Genomic DNA, 20799 nt, shown 5'->3' with positions numbered 1-20799 from the left:
GGCATCAGTTTCCAGCCCCTCTGCTCAATCATGGTCTCTGCTGAACACTGGCCACGTTTCCTGCAGCTGAAGCTCAGTTTATAGCCCACGCATGAAAACTTCCTTTCCAGACTCTTCCTCACACTCCCTGGACACTGAACCTGCAAGTGTATTAGAGCCTGCCACAATCTGCTTATATCGGAGAAATTCTGCATCCCTCATGGAACTCTGAGTCCCGGGAGTGGAGACATTAACCTTCGTCTTGTGTTTCTCACCAGCCTTTCACCAGAGTGTCTTCATGTGATGTCTGATGAATCACTACATTAAACAGCACTACAGAGCTGCTTTGAAAGCCATAAGAAAGTATAATTCTGCATAAGAGTCAAGCTATTTCCTTAACCCTATAATAATGTTTTCTAAGAACAGATGATGAATGTTCAGATATGAAAAAGGCCCAGTAATAATTTAAAGGAGAAGGGTTTTGCCAAGTCAAGTCTCATTTCTTGGAAACCACTTACAGTGGTGCTGGCCAAGAGAAATACAATGCCATATACAGAATTTTTTCCCCCAAAAGATTCCATTTATTCATTCATGAGAGACACACACATAAAGAGAAGCAGAGACACAGGCAGAGGGAGATGCAGCCCGATGCAGGCTCCATGCGGGGAGCCCGATGTGGGACTCAATCCTGGGTCCCCAGGATCAGGCCCTGGACCAAAGGTGGCGCTAAACCACTGAGCCACCCAGGCTGCCCATATACATAATTTTAAATATGTTCCAATAGCCACGTTTAAAAAAGGGAAAAAGCAATCAGTGAAGTTAATTTAGTATTTAATCGAATATATTCAAAACATTATCATTTCAACATACAATCAGCATAAAAAATTGAGAGGTCTTATGTTGCTTTTTTTTAATAGCAAGTCTTCAAAGACCAATGTGTACTTTATTATAGCACATCTTTTTATTTTATTTTATTTTACTTTTATTCATGAGAGACACAGAGAGGCAGAGACATAGGCAGAGGGAGGAGAAGCAGGCTCCCTGCAGGAGCCCAATGTGGGATTCAATCCCAGAACCCCAGGATCACGTCCTGAGCTGAAGGCAGATGCTCAAATGCTGAGCCACCCAAGCGTCCCTATTATAGAACATCTTAACTCAGACACTAAATTTTAATGCGAAATACATAATTTGTATTTAGGTTCATAAAATTTACAACTAAAAGAGTAGATTTGAGGTGCCTGGAGGGTTCAGTCGGTCGCTCAGGTCATGATCCCAGGGTCCTGGGATCAAGCTCCACTGTCGAGTTCCCTGCTTAGCGGGGAGTCTGCTTCTGCCCCTCCCCATGCTAGTGTGCGCTCTCATTCGCTTGCTCTCCTCAAATAAAGTCTTAAAAAAAAAGTAGATTCATATACCCAAGTTGTTCCAAATATACTTAGAAGTTTTATAATAACTGAATTGACTATTACTTTATAAATTTAAATTACAGATTTAGTTCCTCATTTGCACTAACCATATTTCGAGTACTCAAGAGCACCTATCACACCAGAGAGGGGCGTCTGTGGGACTACTGTGGGACAAATTCCTATAAATTCCCTCTCATTGTGTCAGTTGTTAAAAACAGTCAGTTAAGGATGGTGCCCAATGTGTTCACTCTGTGATAATTCAGCTTTACTTTTAGGTATGGTATAGCTGAACCTAGAAAGGTTAAAAAACGGGTGTTTACTTATTCTGTACGTTTTCATGGTGTACCCATTTGTGCAGGCTCCCTTGGGGCATTACCTTCAGGGGAAAACGAGCCACATGCTGCTTTAGAGCTCCCTCTGACAAGGACCGACCTTCTGAAACACATGTGCAAAGTACCTATTCTTTAACCTGCACCGGTAAGTGCACCTTGGAAGGCCATTAGGCACTAATTCAACAAATTGACAACCACATATCAGCTACATTTTATTTTTTTAATGATTTTTTAAAGATTTTACTTAGAGAGCAAGAGAGAATGACAGAATTAGAACGCATGAGTAGGGGGAGGGGCAGAAGGACAGAATCTCAAGCAGGCTCCATGACCAGTGCAGAGCCCCACACCAGGCTTGATCCCAAGGCCCTGAGATCACAACCTGAGCCAAAATCAAGAGTCAGATGCTCAACTGACTAAGCCCCACAGGTGCCCTGTTAGCTGCATTTTAGCCGGAGAGACATTATTAAACAAAACAAGCTGGCATTCTAGAGGAGACAGTCAAAGAAAAAAAACTAAACAATTATGCAATAAGTTCTGAGTGGTCCAAAGTGCTTGACAAAAAGGAGATGAAGCAGGGTCAGGAAACAGTACCCAAGGACATGCTATTTTACATATCAGGAAAGGACTCCACCAAGGTTACAAGGAAATAGGAGGTAAGTCACAGGAATCTGGGGCAGGTCCAGACAGAAGCACAGGTGTACATGCCCCAGGTGAGCGTGCATGGAGTATTTTAGAAACAGCACCAGGCCATGTGGGGAGGTAGGTGACAGATGACTGAAGAGCCAGCAGGGCAGCCACTCACAATCATGAAGCCTTTGATTTTAGACTGAACAAAGACATTTTTAAAGATTTATTTATTCATGAGAGACACGGAGGGAGAGAGAGAGAGTGAGAGAGAGAGAGAGAGGCAGAGGGAGAAGCAGACTCCATTCAGGGAGCCCGACGTGGGACTTGATCCCGGGTCTCCAGGATCATGCCCTGGGCTGAAGGCGGCGCTAAACCACTGAGCCACCTGGGGATGCCTGAACAAAGACATTTTTAATGCACAAATGAGAACAACCTGACTTGAAAAAAAAAAGACCCTGCGAGTGGAGAATAAGCCACGGGAAATTATTTCAGTCTTTAGGGCTCTAACTCAGAAACAACGGCAGCTGAGAGGATGTGAGCATGTTCTCCATGTGCTGCCAACTCCCCCCACACCCTTCACGAGCCACAAGAATCTGCTGATGTGACATTCAAAGGCTGGAATGCGCTCCAAGTACTTAAGGCTAAAATTCCACCAGAAAAATACCTCTTTCTCAGATCCTGGCTGCTTGTGATTACTCTTCTCGTCTGTCAGACCCATCTTTCCAGCAGGAGTTCTGTCGATAAACCACCCTCCCTCAGAAGCTCTGGCTGGGGCCTTCAACGGGCCGGAGCCTGTTCCAGAAGGCATCCGTGGGACTGAGACTGTCGTTTCTCTGGGCTCCATCTCGGGAGTACTTGTAACAGAATCAGGATGTCCTTTCCGATATAAGGACAGCAGGGAGCTGTTCATGTGATTTGCCACCTGGCAGAAACACAACGTTATCATAAATTACTCACAGGTACTCATGGAAAGCTGGTTACCCATACATTCCACAGTCAACAGCTTCTCTCACAGCATTTCAGTCAGAAAACACAGGGGTTCACAGTGAGAAGCTTCACAAGCAAACATTTACTGCTCATAAAAGATGTCCCCACTTCACCTCAAGTTAAAGCACCGACTCATAAATGGAAGTTAAAACTAAGTAACAAAGATCAGTTTTAAAAAATACAACGGAATCAAGTATGAAAATGAACTGGTTGTCAAGAAGAGTCACTACTATCCTATCAATTCAATACTGATCAAATATGACTCATTATCATCCTTTGTTAAAAACATAAACTACCATTAGGAAAAAACAGAGTAAGTTACAAATCATCTGATACATTATTTCCACATTTCCCTTTAAGTGAAGCCTACTTCTTGGCAATGCCAGCCCTTTGGCAGAAAATGTATCTTTTTCTCAATATTTACTGTTAATTCCCCTTTGTCTTCCCACATGCCCTATTTCTGGCCACTCTCTTCCCTTTTTCCCCCCTATAAAATAGGCTATAAACACGAATATTGGAAGGATGGCCATCCAGAGAATTCTTCAACACTGTACACAGGAAATATTCAATTATTTATTGACAGAGATGTTCAAAGTCTCTTATTCTATTCCAGGCTAATTATTTTGTTAAATCATTCAGGATGATTAAAAAAAAAATCAAAGGGTCCATTAAATGTCTAGCTTACCTGTGGATCTGGGTAGTCTTCCATATTTGAATCACTGTCTGAATAGCTTTCAGTATACCTCAGTAAGAAGAGGAAAAGAAACATCTTAAAGGCTTTTCTCCACATCCTAAAAAATTTACTACTCCAAGCAAAAAATATACTAAGGCAAAATATTATGGTGGTGAAGGGTCCAGGCTTTGGAATTAAGAAAAATCTGGATTCAAAATACAACTTGCAGGTTACTAGCTTCTACTCATCTCTGTGAGCACCACATCCTAATCCATAAAGAGGGATAATAAATAATGTCCACCTCACTAAGTTATCAGAGGACTCAAGAGAAGCTCACCAATTCCTTAGAGTACATAATAAATGGTGGTTACCTTAATCCTAGCAATAAATAAAATGCAAATTCCTATCAGATCCAAGGGTCTTACTAGGAATATCAGGTGCCAAAAAAAGGAAATATTCCAGCAAGCCATAAATGAGTAACTGAGTAAAAATTCACACACTCCACGTGACAGCCAGGTGACCAGGTGGAGCTTTCCCAAGTCTGTCCATGAGAAATGAAGGTACAAATAAATTTTCAGCAAGGAACAGGCATAAATCCTAACGACAAACTAAGAATGTGGCCTCAGTTCATTATAACCCAGAGTTGATATTTTAACAGCTTCAAGTAAAACTATAGTACCCTGGTACTATTCAATAAAATGTCTTTAGAAAATAATTAAACAAGAACAGGACTCTTCCTAAATAAAAAGGTTTATGAAGGGATGTCTGGGTGGCTCAGCAGTTGAGCATCTGCCTTTGGCTCAGGGTGTGATCCTGGGATACCTGGATCGAGTCCCACATCAGGTTCCCTGTATGGAGCATGCTTCTCCCTCTGCCTAGGTCTCTGCCTCTCTCTCTGTGTATCACATGAATAAATAAATAAAATCTTAAAAAAAAAAAAAAAGGTTTACATGAATGTTATGACTCTTTTATAAAAAAGACATGAATTCTTTTGTTATTCATTAAATTCTATTAATGTAAGTTTGGGTGTTTCTAATCAATGTAAAGAAGGTGGATAATTCAACTAGTTGAAAAAAAAAAAAAACCATTTTGCCCTAAGAGTCACATCCTACAAAGATAATTACAAATGGTTTAAAGGTTAAATGTTTGGGGAATCCCTGGGGGGCGCAGCGGTTTAGCGCCTGCCTTTGGCCCAGGGCGCGATCCTGGAGACCCGGGATCGAATCCCACATCGGGCTCCCGGTGCATGGAGCCTGCTTCTCCCTCTGCCTGTGTGTCTCTCTCTCTCTCTCTCTGTATGACTATCATAAATAAATAAAAATTAAAAAAAAAAAAAAAGGTTAAATGTTTGGGGTGCCCGAGTGGCTCAGTTAGTGAAGCATCTGCCTTTGGCTCAGGTCATGGTCTCAGGGTCCTGGGATCGAACCCCAGGTCAGGCTCCCTACTCAGTAGAGAGCCTGCTTCTCCCTCTCTCTCTCTGCTGCTCCCCCTGCTTGTGCATGTGCTCTCTCAAATAAATAAAAATCTTAAAAAAAAAAAAAGAGTTAAACGGAATGCCATGAATAAACAAGGAAAAAGTACAGGTAATTATCCCATATACTCCTGTGCTAGAGGTCTAATCGTATCAGCATCAACTATAAAGGAAAAGACTGGCAGATGCAGGACTTCTCTAATCAAAAGACTCTCTTTTTGAGTGACAGTACAAAACTCCAGAAGAGGGAGGGGACCTGACCAGGGTTGCCCTCAAAAGACATTTTATTTTATTCTTTTTTAAAGACTTTTTTATTTATTTACTCATGACAAACACAGAGAGAGAGAGGTAGAGACATAGGCAGAGGGAGAAGCAGGTTCCTTGTAGGGAGCCTGATGTGGGACTTAATCCCAGGACCCCAGTCACACCATGAGCCGAAGGCAGAGGCTCAACCACTGAGGCACCCAGGTGCCCCTCAAAAGATACTTTAACAAAAATAAAAGACGAATGGCAAAATGGAACAAGCATTTGGAGTACGTATAAAAGGAGGTGCTATTTTCTATGAAGGGATCTGACAAATAATACAGAAAATTCAAACACCTCTCAAATGAAAGACAAAACCCATAAGCAAACAACTAAAAGAGGAAACATTAAACAGTCAAAAAAATTTAACCTCACTAGTTATCCAAAAATTACAAATTAAAACATATCAATTTCTGCCTGCGAAGCTGGTAGAGATTAAATAATAGTACTACTACGATAACAAGGGTGCAGAGGAATGCACTCTTCCTACAAAGCTGCTGGGAGGATGAACCAGCTCCAAATGTAACAGAATCTCAAAAATATACCTTTAACCCCAGAAATACCACTTCAGGAATTTAACATTTAAAAAACAAAGAAATGTATACAAAGATATATGTGCTAAAGGATTATTTACTGCACGTTAGCACAAAACTGGAAACAAGCCAATGTCCACAAATATGGAACTAGTTAAGAAAATGACAGTAAATCCAAATAAGAAGCCAGCAAAGTGGAAAGGAACTACCACCACAGATCCTATAGACATTGAAGGCAAAATGAGAGGATATCTTGAAAACTTTATGCCAACAAATTCCACACCTTAGCTGAAACGGACACATTCCTTTAAGAGTACAATTTACTGATACAAGAAGAAAAAGAAAATAGGAAGAGCCCTAGAATTAGTAAAACTAAAGGTTATCTAAATCCTTTCCAAAAAAAAAAAAAAAAAATCCTTTCCAAAAAGAAGCCTATAGCCCAAGATGAATTCTTTTTTTTTAAGTTTTTTAAGATTTTATATATATATAAAATATAAATATATATAAATTATATATACATTGCAATGTTCCACAACTTCATCTCAAAAAAAAAAAAAGAAAAGAAAGAAGTAGCGGTGACATTACTAACTTTTTGGTCAAATAGAGAAAAAAAATTTTTTTGCCAACTAATATTACAAAGCCAGTATAACCCTACATTGACAAAAACATTACAAAAAAGAAAAAAAATCAGATCAATATGAAGACAGACATAAGCATGTACAGAAAAAGATAAGCAAACAATTTTACAATATCTAAGGATAATACATGGAACCCAGTAAGGCATATCCCAGGATGCAAGACTGGCTTAACAATAAAAAAAAAAAAAAAAAATCAATGTAATTCACCAAATTAATAGAACAAAGGGAGAAAACCATAACGAAATCGTTCATTAAGTGCATAAAAAGTATTTGACAAATATAACACCTATTCATGATAAAAATACTTAATGTTATTTCTCTCTTTTCTTAAAGATTTTACTTATGTATTTATGAGAAACAGAGAAAGGCAGAGACATAGGCAGAGGGAGAAGCAGGCTCCATGCAGGGAGCAGGGAGCCCAATATGGGATTCATCCAGGCATCCCGGGATCACGCCCTGAGCCAAAGGCAGATGCTCAACCACTGAACCAACCAGGCATCCCATTAATGCTATTTCTTAAACAGCAAGATTAGCTGCTACCTTTTCAGGTATCTGGCATTGTATGAGGGCAGAGAGTAACAAAGATAAGGAGACAGATCTGTCGGGGTTACACACAAGTAATCTCAACACCATATGACAAGCATCATATCAAACACTTGTAAGCAAGAGTTAAGGAAGCAGGCAGAAAGGCGTCTAAGACGGCTGGCTGGAGCATTCATGTGGCGTCTTAAAGGCTGGGGAGTAGTTTGTGGCAGGGAAACGAACACTCCAGCTACAGAAGGCCACTCACACAAAGACACAAAGAATTTGCCCTCTTTGGGTAACAGTGAGATGCAGTAGGCCCAAAGGTCTGGAGACTGTAGGTAAGTAGTATACACGGCCTTGCTGGCAATGAAGAGCCACCACAAATTTTACAAATAGGAATGTACTGTGGTCGGTCCCCTGGTTTAGAAAAACACCCCCTTTTTGTGTAATCCTTACTCATTATCCTCTTCACCTTGTCTTGCTCTTTTTGCCAGATGCTCATCTTCTAATGCTGTTAGATCCTTAACTTCTTTCTCACTAGTAATTATGCTAAATACTAAAACAAAAAGAAAAATGTCATGAGCTAACACAGTTCTTAAACTTCACTAATAATTCAGCTCTAACACTAAAAGACTCACCTTTATCTACCTGAATCCTAAAAGCATTTCTTTTTCTTCGACCATAGTCTACACTGAAAAACATAACAAACGTCTTAGTACAGGGATCTCCACCAACATTTTCTCATTAAACTCAATCTAAATTGATGACATTAATTTGCAAATATGTAAGCATGTCACTGTATTCACACTGATCGTAAGCTTATTTTCAAGCAACTTCTGAGTTTACATTTTCTCTACTGTAAATTTTTCTGGAGTAGAGATGGGCTTACAGCATCAGGAATGCTGGCCGCTTGTACAGGAGACAGGGAAGACGGATGAAGGAATGCTGCTGAATTCCTGGGATTCTACAGGATGGGCCATTCAACTGTGGACACACTTGATCCTTCACAGAAAGGGATGATCAACTCTAAAGGGGGCTCAGAGGTTGGGGCCTGGGTCCGGGGAGTGGCACTATCCTCCTCGGTTCCAAAGGGCAGGGCAGCCATCCTAGTGGGCCCACAAGACAGAGCACTAGAGCAAATTAATCCAATATGACTGGTGTTTTTGTAAGAGTAACAGGGGCGCCTCGCTGGCTCAGTTGACGGAGCACATGACTCCTGATCTCAGCTTTGTGACTTTGAGCCCCACATTGGGTATACAGATATTAAATAAGAGTAAGAGATTAGGATACAGACAGACGCACAGAGGAAAGACCATATGAGGACAAAAGGAGAAGATGGCCACCCGAGAGCCAAGAGACCTCAGGAAAAACCAATCCTGCCGGTCCCTTGATCGACAGCAGAGTTCCAGCCTACAGCTCTGAGGCCTTTACCTTCTGTTGCTTCAGCTCCCCAGCCTCTAATACTTTCTTACGGGAGTCCTAGCAAACTAGTATACTAAGGAAGACGGAGACTGCGATATACAGGGTGGTGATAACTCATGGAGTGCATGCAGTGTCATGAAAGCTGGGGTCAGAGATGCAAGAGAAAAACAGAATCTTCTTAAAAAAAAAACAAAAAAAAACTGAATATTTAGGGGAGAAGCCTAGAGACATTTTGAGGTAGCCAGGAAGCCAGGGAGATCATGTCTCATGGTTTTGATTCTTTAAGGAGACAGGAAAAGAGGCACCACTCCTGATTAGACTGTATGGTGCTGAAAGAGAAGCAATTCTTCTTAGTCACAAGGAAAGCGCTCTGCATATGATACATATTTGGTAAATCTATGTATAACTAAACTGAATCCTGAACTTATGGACTGGTAAATTAGTGCCAGCAGCGATTATTGTCAACTCAGAATTCAGGCAGGATGGAAACTAAAAATAAAGGCAAAAATCTGGAGACTCCATCTCTTTACCTGTACATTCTTTGTAAATCAGATGCTAAGACTCCGATGTCCACATATTTGCCACATCTGTTACTGGTGAGGTACTAAAACAGAAAATATGACATTCAGTACTCAGTGTTTCAAACTCAGTGATTTTAATCAGAGATTGAGGTATTCAAACATGTTATACTTACATTTTTAATCACTATGAGAGCACAGTAACAACAACTAGAATAGCTATAAGGTAGTGAGGGGTTATTACATCCTAAATTCCGAAATACCCCAGAACAAAGCACTTTAGCTCACAAGGGCATAAGGGCTACTATAAATCTGAGGGAGCATCATAATATTTGCCACCTGACCACCACTGCAGGAACTTCAGGTCTGAGACAATTCATGATTTCAATATGAAATCACCTTTGGATGATGTCAGATCTTTGCAAAACTGGGTTTTCAGCAGTTGCTATAAGTAAAGCCCTTGCAAAAATTAGTGCGGAACAGGAAATAAGAGTGGCAGGGTCAACCTGACCCAATAGGCACACAAGCCCCACTCTTAAGTGGGATTACTTAAGAATGAAACACAACTGTGTTAATTTTCCTTCAGTTTTTATATATTATGTTTTCAAAAAGCTACTAAGTTATTTGCATTAAACAGTCATGAAGGGGATCCCCTGGGTGGCTCGGGCGGTTTAGGGCCTGCCTTCGGGCCAGGGCGTGATCCTGGAGTCACAAGATCAAGTCCGGCATCAGGCTCTCAGCATGGAGCCTGCTTCTCCCTCTGCCTGTGTCTCTGTCTTTCTCTCTCTCGCTCATGAATAAATAAATAAAATCTTTAAAAAAACAAATAAACAAACAGTCATAAAGTGGCTTGGATCTAACTACTTAATAAATGTGCCTGGAGGCACCATGAAAAAAAGTCTTAAGAAACTGAAGGCCTCAAGCACTTGCTGTAGAGCTTTGTAGCAGCACTCGTGGTCCCACGAGGGATGCCAGGCTCCCCACTTTATAGATGAGAAAGGCTCAGAGAGACGTTGAAAAGCTAATTACCCACTTGGCAGCACATATATCACAGGGCCAGATTTGACACACGGGATATCTATTAATGTCTGGGTTTCAATGCTCACTAGTCATCCAGTCAAGGATGCCTGACTTCATTGAGCACCTTCTTGAGAATCCCAAACACAGGATAATGGTCTCTGCACCACTGCCTCCAGTGACAAGACAGTCCTGTTCTAGGTAATCTTCCCCTGCTCTGGACTCCTAGACCATGCTGTCATTTACTACAGTTAATTCTGAATTATACATATTTGTGTACATCTTGTACCCACTACAAGTCAAACAGTTCCTTGATGGCAGCAGAAATAAAATCACTTTAATCTGCTAAATTTCAGGATGGTTTGTCACGTAACAATAAAAATAACTGGTGTGCTAGGTACAAGGAGACAAATGTACTATTTGTGGGAAAAGGCCTAAGATATACCACTAGGTGAAGAAAACAAGCAGCAGAATAGATGCAGATGAGTCTGTGTGGATAATATATATACACACATAAGTCGTACAGGCATACAAAATTTTAGATACAATAGAAACTCTCTATGGTTACCCCTACAGAAATGAAGACAAAGGGATGCCTTTTCTTTTATGCCCTTCTGCCCCTTCTATTTTAAACCATAAAAACCTATTGTTTTCATAATGAACCAAAGTAAAAGCAATAGAGGAAAACAGATAATGTGAAATGGTGAAAAGTAGTCCCATACCATGAGAGCAAGGACCACTGGAGTTAGGAGTCACCATCCAGACATCTACTGATGAAGTGAGGCAGCACGTGGTGGGGACACCGAGAGCCAGCTGCGGGCTGCAGGAGGGTCAGTGTGGTGAGGACACAGAAAGCAAGAGGGAGCAAAAGGAGCATGAAGAAGTAGACGGGGCCCAGAGTACATGACTCTTTAGGATGGTTTTTCCCCAGATACTATGGGAGCCCACTGCAGGGGGTTTTGAGCAGGGCCCCGCCAAGCTCCCTTTAAAAGAACCTCCCTGGCAGCCCGGTGAAGAACACACCTTACGTAGGTAAAATGACCACAGAGATCCGCAGTCAACTGTGCTGTGACGGTGGGAGGCGTGGCTGGGCCTGGGGTACGTGGTGATGGGAAAGGCAAATAAAGTACCAATTCATTGGTTACAGAAAGCGAAACAAAGGAGTAGTAATGGTTGGGAAGGTTGTTAAGGTTTCTGGCCCTGACTACTGGACACTACTGGTAGTGTCATTTACTGAAATAGAGAACACTGAGAAAAGACCAGTTTGGAGGAGAATATCTAAAAATCGAGTGTAGCTATGTTGTTGGAGATGCCCATCAGACATTCAAGAGGAAATGTTGAGTACACAGTTGGATTTTTTTTTAAAGGATTTTATTTATTTATTCATGAGAGTGAGAGAGAGGCAGAGACACGGGCAGAGGGAGAAGCAGGCTCCCTGCAGGGAGCCCGACGACGTGGGACTCGATCCCAGGTCTCCAGGATCACGCCCCGGGCCAAAGGCAGGCGCTAAACCACGGAGCCACCAGGGCTGCCCCACAGCTGGATTTTCAAGATAAAATCCACACTGCACGCACGAGTCTTGGAAATAAGGAGTATGTAAAGTGAATATATAGGGGCCCCTGGGTGGCTCAGTCGGTCGAGTGTCCGCCTTTGGCTCAGGTCATGATCTGAGGGTCCCAGGATCCAGCCCTGTGGGGCGCCCTGCTCCCGCGGAGTCTTCATCTCCTTCTCCCTCTGAACCCCACACCCCCATGCTCTCACCCTCTCTCTCAAATAAATATAAAAAAATAAAGTGAATATGTTTTCATTGCATTTACGTTTACATATTCACAAATACACGTATACGGCATCTTCCATCTGTATTATTTTTTGGCGAGCATATAAATCGTACACAGATAGTATTTAAAGGCTCTGGACCGGGTGACAGCACCTAGGAAGTAAAAGGAGTGTGAGGACCGAGAAACAGCACAGGAACACTTATTTAGACTTCGGTAGCACGAGACCCATCCGAAAAGGAAACTGCGGCACCGCACCGGCAAAGTAAAAGAGTGAGAGGATGCAGCTTCCAAAGCGCAGAGTGAAACGTCTCCCTCCTCCTTACGCCGCTTGGAGGCTGCGCCACTGCAAGACACTCAGCGCGCGTGGCTCCCCGCGGACCAGCGGACACCGGGAACCGGCGGCCCCACGGCCTCTCCCAGGTCCGAACCGCGCGAGGCCCCTGCGCGCCGCCCGGCGCTCGGGGCTGCACCGCGGGACACCGCCCGGGCCCGGCTCGGCTCGCCGCGGGGGCCACCGAGAAAGCGCGGCGCCCGGCATCTACCTGCGCGACTCGCTGCTTCAGCTTGCGGTCCACGAACCTCGCGGGCCGGGGCTTCATGGCGCGCGGCCGCAGGCGGGGAGCGGGCTCCACCGGAGCCGGGGTCCTCGCCGGGCTGCCCGCGGCGATCGCCGGGCCGCCCGCCCCCCGTGCCCGCGCCCGCCCCGCCCCAGCCGGCGCTGTCCCGAGTGAGGAGAACGCCCCGAGAAACAGGACACCTGCCAACGCTGGGGACTCCGTGGGAGCCTTATTTTGCAGGCTCGTCCAGCGGGCCCTGGATGACAAAAGACCCCTTTTGAACAAGCTCAACTTTATTGTTCCCCGCTGCGCGGACACAGGTGCGCACCGCCGCTCTGGGGACCTGCGGACGTCCGTGCCCGGCTTGGGTTCGTGCGTCGGGTCCAGCCACGCCTTCTCCGTGCGACGCTAGTATCGGCCAGAACCTTTTTTTTTTTTTTTTAACTCATGATACTCATAGAGAGGAGAGAGAGGCAGAGACACAGGCAGAGGGAGAAGCGGGCTCCATGCCGGGACTCCGGGATCGCGCCCTGGGCCAAAGGCAGGCGCTAAACCGCTGCGCCACCCAGGGATCCCTCCAGAATCTTAACAAAACCCGAACCTGAGGTCTCCTGGAACGAGGCGGCCAGGATGAAAACACGGCGCCACCTGGCTCCGCAGGGAGGCCCCACCTGGGAGGAGGGAGGGTTCGGGCCCTGGCAGGTGTGCGCAGGGGAGCGCAGGTGTGAGCAGGGGAGCGCAGGTGTGAATAAAAGGGCCCAGGTGAGCAGGGGAGTGCAGGTGTGAGCAGGAGGGCACAGGTGTGAGCAGGGGAATGCAGACGTGAGCAGGAGGCCACAGATGTGAGCGAGGGGTGCAGGTGTGAGCAGGAGGGCGCAGGTGTGAGCAGGTGTCCACAGGGGAGCTCAAGTGTGCCTTATCCAGAGACCTGGAGGTCTTGCACTGTTTTCTGCCACTGGCTTAGGGAGTACATGCGGTGCAGGACTACAGCTAGACCCATAAGCGGCCCAAAATTTTGATGAACATCTGTATTTGCCCGTTGGGTTTTATTATGCAGTTGAGAAGACACAAAGAGACAGTTAACGTTAACAGGCACACTCACATGCACAGTTACCGGCTCTTCTTTCTGTTTGCTTGTTGGTTTATCTTATTCTCAGGATTCCTGTTTGAGATCTAATTTGGCTGATGGCAACACTGTTTATTCAGGTGGGGGGAGGTGGAATTAGAAGCTGGGAGATGCTGGCACACAACCATCTTCTTGCTCAGGAAACCATGGCTTATCTTCCCCTCTGAATTCCTTTTTTTTTTTTTTTTTTTTTATTTATTTATGATAGGCACACAGTGAGAGAGAGAGAGGCAGAGACACAAGCAGGCTCCATGCACCGGGAGCCCGATGTGGGACTCGATCCCGGGTCTCCAGGATCGCGCCCTGGGCCAAAGGCAGGCGCTAAACCGCTGCGCCACCCAGGGATCCCTTCCCCTCTGAATTCCAATCACATGCCTCGCTGCCCTTTACAGTGGTTCTTATCCCTACACTGAATATAGATTCCCACTCTGATACTCAAAACTTAGGTTAACTGGGCTCCAACTTCCTTTCCTCCTTCTCTGCTGTGCATGCCTAGGGCTGCTGTGTCACCGCAGTGCGGCAGCTGGGAGGAGGTGGGAGTCCTGCTCCCAGGGTTACAGTTACTGAAGCTGCTGGGTACCTGCAGCTCTATGACTTTTGAAAAACTAGCTAGCTAGCCAGCTCCATTGTGGCCTTTCCCCATATTTCCCTGGGTTAAAATCTCTGCCCATTGCATGAATATTCAACAAACATTTATTGAGTTCTCACCGGTTTCAGTCCCTGCCCTGCCCTTGAGTTTTGTAGAGAAGAGAGAGAGAGAGAGAAAAAAAGATAATTGTACCTTTTTATGACATCTTTTCTTATTAGGTTAAGTATTTATGTACTTGATTATATCAAACTTTAGCAGCAGCAAAGACTTCTTGCAGTAATTAGCATAAATAGTCAATGCCTAATAACCGTTTAAATGTAATTTAATTGTGTGCATGCTGAATGTACCACATAGAATAAAGATGAAGGGCTGAAGAGCCCAGCAGCATCACAACGGACAGAAAGCAGGCTAGTTTGTGAGTCTGTAATTTGCCGTGGGGGCACTATTCTACCTTTAGGATTGGCTCGTGGGTGTCTGACCTGTGCATTCACAAAGGCCTTAGTGTTTAGAAGTTCCCCACACTTGGTTTAATGGTCTGCTGTTGTCACTTTGACATTCTTTTTCTATCTTTTTTTCCCCCAAGTTTAAGCTAATGGGGATCACCAGTCTCTTTGCCTTGAGATCATCAAAGTCCTGTGTCCAGTCTAAGAATCTCTAGTGACAAATGGGAGTGTGGTACAAGGACAAGGGTCAGTGAAAGGGGCCTCACTTATGAACCTCAAGGAAAAGAAAGTATACAGCACCTCGACAAACCAGTCCTTGCTTCTCCTTACTGTTGATCTATATCATGGGTTACAAATGTATTTTTTTAAAAAATATTTTGGTGAAGGTAATAATATGCACAAGTGTTTCAACATGAAAAGCATTGAGCATTTTAAATCTGGGAAATAGAATGCGCCATCTTCACTCGTTTTATTGACCATATTCTTGACGACTCTAATTTTATTAAGAAATTTAATACTCTGACACTCTAGAATTTTAAACTCGTTCTTTTAAAAAAAATTTTTTTTAAGGATTTATTTATTCATGAGAGACACAGAGAGGCAGAGACAGGCAGAGGGAGAAGCAGGCTTCCCACAGGGAGCCCAATGCGGGACTCGTCCTGGATCCTATGAGCCGAAGGTAGACACTCAACCGCTGAGCCACCCAGGCATTCCATCTTTTAAAAGAATTTTGTATGGCTGACAATAACTGAAAGTAAGTTAATACTAGGTATCAATAATGGGATGCTTGAACATTTTCTGCTGGAATTACTTTCAGTAATTATTGCCCAGAAGACAACTTTCCATCAATTCAAGCATTCGGGTTTTACTGTACCATACATCCGAACCAAAAAGTCACTGACTAGTAGCTTGAGTGCACAGGGACCTAAGGATCTTCCTGCGATCATTGAAATGTCCTCTGTTCCTTAATTCCTAACCCCACCTAGTGGTAGCGGCACATTTCCCCTTCTTCACAACCTTCGCCCTGCCCTCCCAGACTTGATTTCTCTAACAAACAGCCTCTAGGCTAATTTTAGCGCTGTATAATTTGGGTGATCAAGTCTGGACTCAGAATAGTCCCGATTTTTACCTCTTGATGCAGCATAGTTATTAACAGTTTAGTAATTTGTGGAAATAAATGAAAATCACCCCAATGAGAACAGGCAAAGGCTATTCAGAGCTCACGATAGCCAAGGGTGGCCACCACTGTCACTCGTGTTCTGGGAGGGACTCAATGGAGGCAGAAGAGCGGCTGAGCTTTGTGGCTGGAACAGGGATGGCTCCCCGGGGTGCCCTGGCTGGAGGCTGTTGGCTGGAAGCTGCAGGACGGCTAACTAGAAGCAGGGCATCCTAATGTGGTGAGTTAGGGGAGTGGATTGGCTGGCTCTGGTTGGTCCTCAAATTGGAAGTTGGGACAAAAACCAGGGAAGCTGTGAGTTACTAGTGGAATCCTGGCCATCTGGGGCCAGTTGTTCTAGGATGTATCTTTTGGCCTTCTGGGCTATTTGCTAGAGGAATGGTCTGATATTCTACAGGCCTGACTGCTTTCAGGTAGCAGGCTGGCTTCCTAGGCTGGATCCTGCAGATTGTAAGTCAGGGTTCTGCTTTTATATGTAGTCTGGCTGTTGTTTGTTTGTATATCCAGTTTCTCACCTTTATCTCTCAGAAGGGTCCGGTTTGGACAATATGTGGCCACCCCGTGTGTAATAGGTACATGGAGAAAAGGTGAGAGAGTGTGAATGGCAGAGATTTCTTACCCAGGGTCACAAGGGAGGTTGTCTGCTTCCCTGAAGCTAGAGACTGAGTCTGTGTCCTTGTTTTCTGAGATTCAGGGAAAAAACTTTTATTTTATCTGGTAAAGACTAATAATTCTGTTCGCTAATAAAGTCTGTCCTCCTTTGAGATGATTGCCTCATTCATGTCCATAATTTTAAATAGAATGAAAATAATATTTCGAGCAGGCATGTTATGTTTGTTGTCTCCTCTGTGCCAGGTCTATACTATAAGAGAGAAAGAGTCAAACAGATGTGGTCCTGGAGCTTAATATTCTGCTGAGAGGAGCAGGCCACAGCCTGGCAAAACAACTTAAAATTAGAATAATGAGAAATAATAAGGATTTTACGGCCCTTGGAGTAGTACCTTCCAGGAGACAGTGTTCAGTTGGGGAACATGGTGAAGAAAATAATGAGGAGTGGTATGGAAGAGAAGAGGGAGCCTGCCTCTCTGTCCCAGTGGCCAGGGGAAGACTTTCTGAGAAGGGCACATTTAGGGACCTTGAGGTCAGCAGGGACTGGCTGTGTGAGGAGAGAGGTTCTGGTACGGAGAGTGTGCAAAGGCCCTGAAGCCTTTGACTTTTTTGAGGAACAGAGAGAAAAAATAAACTTCTTTCTGCTTTAAATCACCATCACATGAACTTTCTGTCATTTAGAACCAACATTAATTTGAGTGAATGTAGGTTATTTGGGGGAATTTGAAAAGTTGAATCTAAGACTAATGGGAAAGACCAAATGGCCAAGAAGAGCCAAACTCCATTGAGAGGCCAAGTCATTTATTTGTAATAAAATGCATCCATTTTAAGTGTATAATTCAGGGATTTTAAAAATTGAGGTAAAATTTATATAACAAAATATTTCCCATTTTATCTACTTTACAGTATGCAATTCAGTAGCTTTTTGTACATCCGCGGTGCCTTGCAAGTATCACCGCTCTGTAGTTTGAGAACATTTTTCTCAACCCAAGAAGAAAGCCCATGCCATCGAGTCTTCACTCCCAATCCCTCTCCCCAGTCCCAGGAAACCACAAAGCTTCTGTCCTTCTCGAGAGATTCCCCTTTTACCACAGTCCCTGGACGTTTCCTATAAATGGAGTTACACAATTAGTGACTTTTTGTGTCTGGCTCCTTCCACTTAGCATGGAGTTTCCAAGGCTTACCTAGGTTGAAATGTGTGTTGGTACTGCATTCCTTCTTGGGATTGAATAACATTCCACTGTATGGACAGATCATGTCATTGATCGATTCATCAGTTGATTGACATTAGGATTCTTTCTTCTTCTTAGCTCTTGAGAATAATGCTGCTAGAACACTTTTGTACAAGTTTTTTTTTTTTTTGTACAAGTTTTTATGTAAATACCTGGTTTCAGTTCTTTTGGGCATAGACTTAAAAGTGGGATTGTGTGACTTTTTCAAATGTGTAACTTTTTCAACATGTAACTTTTTTAACAACAACCAAACTGTTTTCCGAAGCAGCTGCATTATTTTACATTCCCACCAGCACTGCTAGAGGGCTCTAATTTCTCTATATCCTCCCCCAAAACTTATTTTCTGTCTTTCTGTTTTTTAGTTGGAACCATCTTAGTGGATGTGAAATGCTATTTCATTGTGATTTTGATTGGTATCTCCCTAAAGTTAATTTCTGTTTTCTTAAGATTTTGTTTTTTTAGTAATCTCTACACCCAAAGAGAGGCTCCAATTCACAGCCCCAAGATCAATAGTCACGAGTTCTACCGACTGAGGCAGCCAGGCACCTCTAAAGTTAATTTCTTAACCTCAGTTGCCTCTAAAGTTAATTACTTAATGGTTGCCCTGGGATGTACAATTAACATCTTAATTTATAACAATCTACTTTGAGTTAATATCAACTTAGTTTCAATTGTATATAAAAATTTTGGGGCAGCCCAGGTGCTCAGCGGTTTAGCACTGCCTTCAGTCCAGGGCGTGATCCTAGAGACCTGGGATCAAGTCCCATGTCGGGCTCCCTGCATGGAGCCTGCTTCTCCCTCTGCCTGTCTCTGCCTCTCTCTCTCTCTCTGTGTGTGTCTCTCATGAATAAATAAATAAAACTTTTTTTAAAAAATTGGGGATGGGGAGCACCTGGGTGGCTCAGTTAGTTGAGTGTCTGACTCTTGGTTTCAGCTCGGGTTATGGTTTCTGGGTCTCAGTTCGGGCTCTGTGCTCAAGCGGAAGTCTACTTGGGATTCTCTCTCTCCCTCTGCCTCTTCTCTCCCCCTTCCCTTTGTGCATGTGCTTGTGTATCCACACGTGTGTCTGTGAGTGCTCGCTCTCTCAAATAAATCTTCAAAATAAATAAATAAAACCAAAAAACACTACCATTATATGTATAGCTTTGTCCTCTTACATTGTTATTGTTACATATTGCATCTTTTTTAAAAAAGATTTATTTATTTGAGAGAGAGCATTCAGGTGCATGAGGGAGAGGGGCAGTGGGAGGAGAGAGAATCTCAAGCAGACTCACACTGAGCACAGACCCTGACACGGTTCAATTTTACAACTCTGAGATCACAACATAAGCTGTAATGAAGCGTCTGCCACTGAAGTAACTGGCCACCCAGGTGCCCCACGTATTACATCTTTATGCATTACGTGCTCCTTAATAACTTTATAATCATAATTTTATGTGGTTGGGACGCCTGGGTGGCTCAGTTGTTGAGCATCTGCCTTTGGCTCAGGTTGTGATCCCGGAGTCCTGGGATCGAGTCCCACGTCAGGCTCCCTGCATGGAGCATGCTTCTCCCTCTGCTTGTGTCTCTGCCTCTCTCTCACGCACGTGCACGAGCTCTCTCTCTCTCTCTCTCTCGAATAAATAAATAAAATCTTTTTAAAAATTGTGATGAAAAACATGTAACAGAATTTATCATCCTACACATTTCTAAGTGTCCAGTTCAGTGGCACTAGCCACGTTGACATTGTTGGACAACAGATCTTGAACTCTGATCTTGCAGAAGTGAAATTCTATACCCACTAGAAAAGTCCCCATTTCCCCTTCACCCCAGCCCCTAGAAGCCACCATTCTACTTTCTGTTTCTAGGAGTTTGACTCCTATGGATACTTTGTATCAGTGGAATCATATAGTACTTATCTTTTTGTGACTGGCTTATTTCAATGTAGTATAATGTCCTAAAGGTTCATCCATGTTATAGTATGTGACAGGGTTTCCTTCTTTTTAGAGGCCAAAAAATTTCCACTTTACTTATATACCAGATGTTTTTAATCCATTCATCTGTTAGTGGGCATTTGGGTTGCTTCCACCTCCCAGCTCTCTTGAACAATACTGCAATGAACATGGGCATGCAAATAACTCTTTGGGATCTTGCTTTCAGTTTTTTTAAATAGATACCCAGAGGTGGGATTACTGAATCATATGATAATTCTACTTTTAATTTTTTGAGGAACTCCATACTGTTTTTCATAGAGGCTGCACCATTTTGCATTCTTACCAATAGTGCACAAGGGTTCCAATTTCTCCACATCATTACTAACACTTCTGATTTTCTGGGTTTTTTGTTTTTGTTTTATTTTGTGACAGTGGCCAACCTAATGGGGATGAAGTGGTATCTCATTATGATTTTGGTGTGCCTTGGTCTGATAATTAATGGTGTGGGGGATACTTTCATCTGCCTGTTGGCTATTTGGATGCCTTCTTCTTTTTTTTAAAAGATGTTATTTATTTATTCATGAGAGAGACACACACACAGAGAGAGAGAGGCAGAGACACAAGGCAGAGGGAGAAGCAGGCTCCATGCAGGGAGCCCAATGTGGGACTCGATCCCGGGGCCTCCAGGATCAGGCCCTAGGATGAAGGCGGTGCCAAACCGCTGAGCCACCTGAGCTGCCCGCTGCCTTCTTTTCAAACAGAAAAATATCTTTTTGAATCCTTGCCAATTTTGTAATTGGGTTATTTTTATTGTTGTTGTTGAGTTGTAGGAATTCTTTTTTTTAAATTAATTTATTTATTTATGATAGAGATAGACACAGAGAGAGAGAGAGGCAGAGACACAGGAGGAGGGAGAAGCAGGCTCCATGCTGGGAGCCCAATGTGGG

At 43.5% G+C, this 20799-nt stretch overlaps 1 protein-coding gene across 9 annotated transcripts in view; it reads right to left on the bottom strand.

Moving 5' to 3' along the window:
- NVL (nuclear VCP like) overlaps positions 1-12874 on the bottom strand; it is a 90510-nt gene extending 77636 nt beyond the window's left edge. For 6 of the 9 annotated variants that reach the window (XR_005362322.1, XM_038542879.1, XM_038542885.1 and 3 more), the window contains exons 1-6: positions 12749-12874; positions 9424-9497; positions 8110-8162; positions 7928-8027; positions 4014-4071; positions 3006-3263 (exon numbers count right to left, since the gene is read on the bottom strand). Coding sequence is in view for 8 of the 9 variants with exons in the window: in XM_038542879.1 (XP_038398807.1) it covers positions 3006-3263; positions 4014-4071; positions 7928-8027; positions 8110-8162; positions 9424-9497; positions 12749-12805 (600 nt within the window). In the remaining variant the exon portion in view is untranslated. Of the gene's footprint in view, positions 1-3005; positions 3264-4013; positions 4072-7927; positions 8028-8109; positions 8163-9423; positions 9498-11150; positions 11249-12748 lie in introns of all 9 variants that reach the window. The other 3 variants (XM_038542881.1, XM_038542882.1, XM_038542883.1) reach the window with 3 other exon arrangements.
- Positions 12875-20799: the final 7925 nt, after the last annotated feature.

The sequence above is a fragment of the Canis lupus genome, chromosome 7, assembly GCF_011100685.1.
Source record: "Canis lupus familiaris isolate Mischka breed German Shepherd chromosome 7, alternate assembly UU_Cfam_GSD_1.0, whole genome shotgun sequence".
NCBI classification, from domain to species: domain Eukaryota; kingdom Metazoa; phylum Chordata; class Mammalia; order Carnivora; family Canidae; genus Canis; species Canis lupus.
This window is presented reverse-complemented; position numbering and strand designations above follow the sequence as displayed.